Genomic DNA, 9,885 nt, shown 5'->3' with positions numbered 1-9,885 from the left:
TACCCCATGTGCTGGGTAGGAGATCCAGCCCAACTCCCCTTGAATTGCTTTTGAATCCAGGAGATTAACTAAAAGAAAACATATTAACAAAATTAAGTACAATGTATTTCTATTTGCCTCTTTGAAGTTAACCATAGATTTTACTTTTGATTATTTTTAGTTTCACTTTTTCTTCAGACCTGACTTCATTAATGTAAGAAATTAGTAATGTGGCAATTATAATTTCTAATCTTAAAAGTTGAGGCAATGAGTACATGAATTATCCAAAGTCATAAACCTAGTACTTATCAGAGGCAGGACATGAACTATTATAAATAGCTTGTTGCCTCTGAAGCAAGAGGGCTCCTTAAGCAAAATCAAGTCTTTATCTGGTGATCCCTGAAATAGATCATTTATTCAGGTAATTCTGAGGTTCACCACAGAAACAAATAAAAGAGTTATGCTCACTTCTTTTCGAATAAGATGAATGCATGGAGAATAATATTCTAAAACAAAAGTTTCTAATAAATGTGTCTGAACTAATTAAATCATAAGGTAGCTATAGACCTATTTCACCACATAACTTACACTGAAGTTAATTCTCTTGAATCTCCTTTTGATTTGAAAATAGTTTTATCATTTGTATCAACACAGAAATGTATTTTATTCTGCACTTCTCATGGGCAAGTTATACCAGATGAATAAAAAGATCATTTAATTGCCAGTTCATGTGATGGATTAGGGCAAAGTAGTAAAAAGTTTCTGTAGGCTTGTAAAGATTTTCTACTTATTTACAAGTTTAGATTTTACTCTATGTCATAATCCTTATACTGATAAAATCACAGACCTAGTCCCTATCTCTATCAGTATAACTATGTCATTAAAGTTGGTAATAGTGAATGACACATTATGTTTGTCTCCTACAAAACTCATTGGTTTTTAATGTTATATTTATGTTATAAAATGCATTTTTATTTATTTAACTGTTTTAATACCCAACACCAAGAACTCATTTTCGATACTATACTTTTTAATAGCTGGCTATAGTTACTAGCCAGTTATATATATATATATATATATATATATATATATATATATATATATATATATATATATATATATATATATATATATATATATATATATATATGTGTGTGTGTGTGTGTGTGTGTGTGTGTGTGTGTGTGTGTGTGTGTGTAGTAACTATAGCCAGCTATTAAAAAGTATAGTATCGAAAATGAGTTCTTGGTGTTGGGTATTAAAACAGTTAAATAAATAAATAAATTTTTTTATCTAAGTGAATAACAAATAAGTTTTTACCAATAATTATAACAAGTATACACATATTTATTAACATGATCCAGACCAGGTAGATCTATATGTAGTACTAACAGAGAATCATTGCTATAGGCTCCATATAAGCAGCAATCAGTAATGAAATATGTGTATGTGTATACACACAGGATGTGCTAGTCTTTCATCAATCATTATAATTAATTTACAGAATATATAGAGGCCATTGATATTGTAAAGGAAAGGAAAGGAAGAGATGACATTTCCAATATGTACTGGAATTCTACATGCTCAATTATAGCACTCAAAGGAAGACCCATAAGTAAAGATAGATGGGAAAGAATGAAGAGAAAGTGGCTATCATTTTTCCCAACACCAGATGCTATTGAATTAATAGTGAAAGAAAAACAATGAAACAAATTATCTACAAAATTTTATATCTATGATTGTATTATTTTCTAAAATAAGAAAACATGGCATGTTCAGCTACTGAAGAAAAGATCATGTTCAATAAAGGTCATGTTCATAGCTATTGCAAAAATACTATAGAAATATTATTCCTGATATTTCCAGAACTGTATTTTGCCACAGATTTATTATAAAGTGTAACACGATGTCAAATCTTTACATTTTGTATTGTTTGGTTTTTAAGCAGGTTTCATTCATTAAACAATTCAATTCAATAATTATTTAACAAATAACCTAAATATGTATGGCAATGTGGTAGATATTGAATGCATAGAGATAAGTTCCTGACCTCAAAAAATTTATATTTTCTATGCTACTAGATCCCTAAAGACACATTTATTAAAAGAATTTTAGTGTTGATGATACAGAAAAAATCTCTCTCCCTCCCTTCTACTCTCTCCCTCTATCCCCCTCTTCCCCTCTGTGTGAGAGTCTCTGTGTGTGTGTGTGTGTGTGTGTGTGTGTGTGTGTGTGTGTGATTTCATCAATCTAGGAAACTCAGTATATAAAAGTCCTTTCACTAATGTAACCCTTCTCTAAATGTTAGTCTCTTTCAAAATAAATTTTTATGGATAACTTTTGTTTTCATTCATCAACATTTACTGATATACTCATCCTCCCATATCTTCCTAGTGATTCATAATTTATAATATTAAAATAGAAACCAAACAAAAATCCAACAAAAAACAGTTCAACAAAAGTAATGAACATATCAAAAAAAAAAAAAAAAAAGTCTGACAATTTATGTAAAACCTGACACTCCTAAATCCCTGAGCTCCTCAAAGGAGTTAAGGAGACATATTTTTTCTGACTTCACAAAATTGTTTCAGTTGGTTTGTTGTTCATAATCCTTCCCAAAAGCCATGTTTTCTAATTTCTGGATTCCCTTACTGATACCATCACCATGAGTCTGGGTGCCAGATGGTTTTAGAAACTCTATAATCCCTACTCCTGGGCTGGGATGTTGCCTACAGAGGCACAATATTTTCTCAGATAAGGAAATACTTAGTTAGAATTCTTAGAACAGTCTAACCTTAGATTCAACCCAATTTGAGTTCCACATATTTCATAAAAATCACCATTGCCCATTTTGGAGTGACATTTCCCCATTCATTCTCCCAGATTCAGTCCCTCTCTTATTATCCTGAAGTTTTCCGCTTTGCTGAGAAAAGACAGGAATTACCATCTCTTTGCTATTCACCCATGTACTTGGGAGTGGTGTTCACTTTGTCTCCCACTTCCCTTCTCATCATTTATGTACTCTTCTGTTATTCTGTCACATAAAATACAATTGTCCATTTTGGAATGGAAAGTGAAAGGATTTTGTCCATAATATTTCATTTTTGATACTTAACTGCCACATTCCCAGTTTCTTTAAATTCTGCTTGTACTTTTATCATTTTATATTTTTTTAAAAAGCCTTTATATTCCTTTATTTTCTTTTTTCCCCTCAAGTGTTGCTCTTTATCTTTTTCATTTTTAAAAAATAAATTTAAAGATGAGTTAGCTGTATTTATTCACATTTCTTATTGTGTTTGATGGATAGCCTGCTCACATATTTTTCTTTTTTCATTTCATTTCCTTTGTTTTTCTTTCCTTTCCTTTCATTTCTTCTTTCCTTCTTTTCTTCCTTCTTTCCTTCCTCCCTCCCTTCCTCTTTTTCTTTCTTTCTTTCTTTCTTTCTTTCTTTCTTTCTTTCTTTCTTTCTTTCTTTCTTTCCTTTCTTCTTCTTCTTCTTCTTCTTCTTCTTCTTCTTCTTCTTCTTCTTCTTCTTCTTCTTCTTCTTCTTCTTCTTCTTCTTCTTCTTCTTCTTCTTCTTCCTTCTTCCTCCCTCCCTCCCTCCCTTCCTTCCTTCCTTCCTTCCTTCCTTCCTTCCTTCCTTCCTTCCTTCCTTCTCTTCTCTCTCTCTCTCTCTCTCTCTCTCTCTCTCTCTCTCTCTCTCTCTCTCTCTCTCTCTCTCTCTCTCTCTCTCTCTCTCTCTCTCTCTCTCTCTCTCTCTCTCTCTCTCTCTCTCTCTCTCTCTCTCTCTTTCTTTGAGTTGTTGAATATCCATATTTGTTAATTGATTATTTAGCACATATTTACAAGTTATGTCATTTTGGGTTGCAGCCTAAGCATTGCTTTTCAGAATATATTATCCCACTTACTTTTTAAATTTCTACTACCTGATTAAAAGTCTTCTTTTTATTACTTTTTTCGAATGACTTTCCTTTATGTTTTTTTTATTTGAAGGTCTTTCTCCTGGATGCTAGCAAAATATGTTGTTTGTCTTTGAAATTATAAAATTTGATGGTATACTTAGAGAAACCCAAAGACTCTGCTAAAAAGCTATTAGAAATAATTCAGAATTTTAACAAAGTGGCAGGATACAAAATAAATCCACATAAACCCTCAGCATTTTTATATATCACCAACAAAATGCAACAGCAAGAGATACAAAGAGAAATTCCATTCCAAACAAATGTTGAGAGTATAAAGTATTTGGGAATCCATCTACCAAAGAATAGTCAGGAATTATATGAGAAAAATTACAAAACACTTGCCACAAAAATAAAGTCAGATTTAAATAATTGGAAAAACATTGGATAGGCCGAGCGAATATAATAAAGATGACAATACTCCCCAAACTAATCTATTTATTTAGTGCTATACCAATCAGACTCCCAAGAAATTATTTTAATGACCTAGAAAAAATAACAACAAAATTCATATAGAAGAATAAAAGGTCGAGAATTGCAAGGGAACTAATGAAAAAAAAGTCAGAGGAAGGTGGTCTAAGTGTACCTGATCTAAAGCTATATTATATAGCAGCAGTCACCAAAACCATTTGGTATTGGCTAAGAAATAGACAATTGGATAAGAAATAGAAATCAGTGGAACAGATTAGATACAAAGGACAAAAAAGGGTACATCTAAAATAATCTAATCTTTGAAAAACCCAAAGATAACAACATTAGGGATAAAAATTCATTATTTGACAAAAACTGTTGGGAAAACTGGAAATTAGTATAGCAGAAATTGGATATTGTTCCACACTTAACACCATATACCAAGATAAGATCAAAATGGGTCCATGATTTAGGCATAAAGAATGAGATAATAAATAGATTAGAGAAACAGAAAATAGTCTACCTCTCAGACCTGTGGAGGAGGAAGGAATTTATGACCAGAGGAGAAGTAGAGATCATTATTGATCGCAAAATAAAAGATTTTGATTACATCAAACTAAAAAGTTTCTGTACAAACAATACTAATGCAAACAAGATAAGAAGGGAAGTAACAAATTGGGAAAATATTTTTAAAAGTAAAGCTTCTGACAAAGGTCTCATTTCCAAAATATATAGAGAACTGACCCTAATTTATAAGAAACCAAACCATTCTCCAATTGATAAATGGTCAAAGGATATGAACAGACAATTCTCAGATGATGAAATTGAAATTATATCCACTCATATGAAAGAGTGTTCCAAATCTCTACTGATCAGAGAAATGCAAATTAAGACAACTCTGAGATACCACTACACACCTGTCAGATTGGCTAAGATCACAGGAACAAATAATGATGAATGTTGGAGGGGATGTGGGAAAACTGGGACACTAATACATTGCTGGTGGAGTTGTGAAAGAATCCAGCCATTCTGGAGAGCAATTTGGAACTATGCCCAAAAAGTTATCAAACTGTGCATACCCTTTGACCCAGCAGTGCTACTACTGGGCTTATATCCCAAAGAAATACTAAAGAGCAGACAGGGACCTGTATGTGCCAAAATGTTTGTGGCAGCTCTTTTTGTTGTAGCTAGAAACTGGAAGATGAATGGATGTCCATCAGTTGGAGAATGGTTAGGTAAATTATGGTATATGAAGGTTATGGAATATTATTGCTCTGTAAGAAATGACCAGCAGGAGGAATACAGAGAGGCCTGGAGAGACTTAAATCAACTGATGCTGAGTGAAATGAGCAGAAACAGAAGATCACTATACACTTCAACAACAATACTGTATGAAGATGTATTTTGATGAAAGTGGATACCTTCAACATAAAGAAGATCCAACTCAGTTCCAGTTGATCAATGATGGACAGAGGTAGCTACACCCAGAGAAGAAACACTGGGAAGTGAATGTAAATCGTTAGCACTAATATCTGTCTGCCCAGGTTACATGTACCTTCAGAATCTAATGTTTATTGTGCAACAAGAAAATGATATTCACACACATGTATTGTATCTAGACTATATTGTAACACATGTAAAATGTATGGGATTGCCTCTCATCGGGGGGAGGGAGTAGAGGGAGGGGGGGATAATTTGGAAAAATGAATACAAGGGATAATATTATAAAAAAAAAACATTAAATAAAAAATAAATAAATTTTATTTTATACATGGAAAAAAAAGAAATTATAAAATTTAACTTCTATGTGCCATGAAGTTTAGCATATTAGAATTTGACTGGGAAAAATCATTGTCTCAATTTTTAAGTTTTGAAAAGTTTTATTTTATTCTACATGTTATTATTTAGATTTTTTTGTTATAGTCTTCAGGGAGGTCTTTAAACTTTAAATCTTTAAACTAATCTCTGTATCCTGTTTTTAAGTTCAATCACTTTGACTCATAGAGAATTCATGTGTTCTTTTTATGGCTTTGTTTCTTTCTTTTTTTGCCTTTTGTTTCTCTTCTGCCTTATTTTTATCCTTTTACAGAATTTTTGTGATCCAATTCTGTTCATTTCTTTCACTCCATTAGGAAGGCTCTTTATTATGGATTCATTTTTCTATTTTGTTAATTAATTTTTAAATCCTTTATTGAGAACTCTAAATTCTGATATATTCATTCCTAATTTCTTCTTTTATGGAAGTTCTGTTCACCCAGCTGTCACTTTAGTTCAAGCTCTATTCTTCAAAACTCAACTTTTGGTAATATCTGATGACAATTATTAAGAAGCAAAGACAGTATGAATTCTACCAACAATGAAGTTATGCTGAGGAGAATATGACTAATTATATTAGAATGACATCACATTGTCACATGAAATTTTTAGACTTTATATTATAAATAGTTGTTTTAATAAGATCATGCCTTTTGTAGGAGCACAATGCTTTATTCAAATTTATTGGATCCATTCACAAATTGTATCTTTTAACATGTTTTATTCAACAAGATAACAACCAAAAAGTACACTAGTTTTGGCCTCCTGCTCCTCCTTGAATAAACTGCTTTTATGTGACTCCTGGAAGAATAACATAAGGTATACTTATTTTATTATTTTTTGAAATAGATCACAGATGGTGTTTCCTTCCCGATTTTCTAAAAGAAGTTAACAAAAACATCAGCAAATGCCCATATGGATGTTTCTTTTTCAGCATGGTGTGTTGGAAAGAATTGTTTTACAATAAAAAGCCCTGAAATCCAATCCCAGATCTACTATTTTCTATTTTTTGTGACCATTGGAATGCTATTGAATCTTTCTGACCTTTAGTAGTTTTCTTACCTATAAAATGGGAATGGTACACCAGTTAATAGCTAAGTTTTCTTATAGATCAAAATTTTCTTCTACCATTATTTCTACTACACTTTGAAATAGATTTTTTATTACCCAAAGATATTACTTTTTTTTAAAAAATGACTTTTATTAATCTTTCATTTTTACTACAACCTAGATTTTTCCTAATTTTCCTCATTCTTTTCCCTCTCTTTATCCCTTCTATAGAATATTTCCCTTGCAATGAAGATTAAAAACATAAAAAAGAATAAAAAAAGAAATTCATCAAAACCAGTCAGTTTTTTTCTTTAATATCTGACTTACGTGAAACATTCCATTCTGTGGATCTTTGCAAAGGAGTGATGGCAGCTCTCTTCTCATTTTATTTCTTTGGGCACATACTTGTTCTTTGGAATTATGCAATATTTGCTGTTGTTTAGTTATTCTATATACTATTTTCTTGGCTTTCTTTATTTTTCTCTGCATCAATTCATAAAGATTTTTCCATGATTCTCTGAATTAATAATATTTGTCTTTTCTTATATCACAGAAATGTTCCATTAAGTTCTTGTGTCACAATTTGTTTAACCATTTTCCAACTGATAAGTACTTGTTTCCAAATCTTTGCTACCACAAAAAGTGTTACAATAAATATTTTGGTGAATATGGAACTTTTCTTTTTGTTGATGATCTTGGGCAAGAACTCAGAAATAAAATATCTAAGCAAAATATCTTAGCCACTTTATTTGCATTCCAAACTACTTTCCAAAAAGGTTGTGCCAATGTACAACTCAACCAAGAGTATCTTAACATTACTGTTATTTTCACAATCCTGTTTCCATTTTCGTTTCCTTTGTCATAGATATGAAATAAAATCTCAGATTCATTTGGATTTGCATTTTTCAAAGAGATAAAAACAAAAGAAATATGAAAACTTTCATAATCAATTGTCAATACACTATACAATAATGCAGATTTGAATTGATAAAACATTGATGTAAGACTATTGAAAGGAATGAAACTGACATTTCAGAAGCATCTACTACTATAATGATAAGTTGTAAGGATTAAATTAGATAATAGTTGCATTACTATTATTATTATTATTATTTTTGGAGCAGAGTCCAAATCCTGCTTTCAAACACTTACTAACTTTGTGACCCTGAACAAGTCACTTAACTTGTTTTTTTTTTTTTTTAATTTTTAAAATTTCCTTTCTTCCAGGGTTATTGAATAACTTGCCTAGGGTCATACATCTGGTGAGCATGTTTTAACTAGATTTTTCTGACTCAGAAACCAATGTTGATGCCATTGCATCACTTAGCTGTTCCTAGTAATGCTAAGCTAAATTCCTATTATAAGACTTTATGACTGAGGCAATTTTAGAAATATCTTCACTTAATAATAACATTTATTACTGAATAATATTAATTTTTGAATCTAGCAAAGAGTTAATTCAAGAGATCAGTGTTCATCAAAAGTATTTGCCTATGTTGTAGAAGATAAAGAGTACCTATTAATGAAATTCTTCAAATGCCCTCTTCACAGAGCAATTCAATCAAGTCCCAGAAGATTGCAAAGCTTTGTCATCTAGTTGGTGGATGAGTTCATGGCTACTTCCAAAACTAAATAGTGAACAGGCTTGACCTAATTTTGGGAAATTATGCAATTTTTCTTGTTATTCAGTCTTTTCCAGTCATTTTTGGCTTTTCATTTTCTTGGCCAAGGTACCAACATAGTATTGCCATTTCCTTTTACATTTGAGGAAACTGAAGTCCATAGTGTTAAGTGACTTGCCTAGGATCACATGGCTAGTGAATGTCTGAGATTGGATTTGAACTCAAGAATACTGACTCCAGGTCTGCCATACTAGCCACTATACAACACTTCCAATGATTTCAAACTGTTTGTTGTCATGAAGTTTATTTCTTTACTCCCTAAAAATGCTATGCTGTTATGAATCATAGAACAATATCATTTCAGAAAAATTTCAAATTGAAGGTAACATGTTAAATGAAGGAAAAATGCATATTTATAATAAACTTGCAACAATATACAGGCTGTATGTGGAATGAATGGGTGAAAGTGTTGAAAAAAGTAGGTGATCTTGGAAAGGCAAGAATAAGTGTGAGATTTTCATGAAAAATAGAGAGTTAAATAAATGTCAGATTACAATTCAGTTTCTTTTCCTGCATACCAGATTTGTCAAGAGTTTTTTTATATTCTGACCAGCAAGGGATGATCCTCACTCTGATTCATTGGCCCAAACAAGATTTTGTTTTTGTTTTTTTTTAATAATTTTTATTATATATATATTTTATAATATTATCCCTTGTATTCATTTCTCCAAATTACCCCCCCTCCCTCTATTCCCTCCCCCCGATGACAGGCAATCCCATACATTTTACATGTGTTACAATATAGTCTAGATACAATACATGTGTGTGAATATCATTTTCTTGTTGCACAATGTTTATCATTAGATTCCGAAGATACGTGTAACCTGGGCAGACAGATATTAGTGCTAAAAATTTACATTTATTTCCAAGTGTTTCTTCTCTGGGTGTAGCTACCTCTGTCCATCATTGATCAACTGGAAGTGAGTTGGATCTTCTTTATGTTGAAGATATCCACTTCCATCAGAATACATCCTCATACAGTATTGTTG

The 9,885-nt window shown here is 31.5% G+C and overlaps 1 protein-coding gene across 4 annotated transcripts in view; it reads right to left on the bottom strand.

Moving 5' to 3' along the window:
* The window catches only part of EPHA3 (EPH receptor A3), a 573,903-nt gene that overhangs the window by 525,015 nt on the left and 39,003 nt on the right, over positions 1-9,885 (bottom strand). For all 4 annotated transcript variants that reach the window (XM_074299815.1, XM_074299812.1, XM_074299813.1 and 1 more), the window contains one exon: positions 4-68. In XM_074299815.1, coding sequence (XP_074155916.1) covers positions 4-68 — 65 coding nt within the window. Of the gene's footprint in view, positions 1-3; positions 69-9,885 lie in introns of those variants that run through there.

Source organism: Sminthopsis crassicaudata, chromosome 3 (genome assembly GCF_048593235.1).
Source record: "Sminthopsis crassicaudata isolate SCR6 chromosome 3, ASM4859323v1, whole genome shotgun sequence".
NCBI classification, from domain to species: Eukaryota; Metazoa; Chordata; class Mammalia; order Dasyuromorphia; family Dasyuridae; genus Sminthopsis; species Sminthopsis crassicaudata.
Note: the sequence above shows the minus strand (reverse complement) of the source record. Positions and strands in the feature narration are given on the sequence as shown.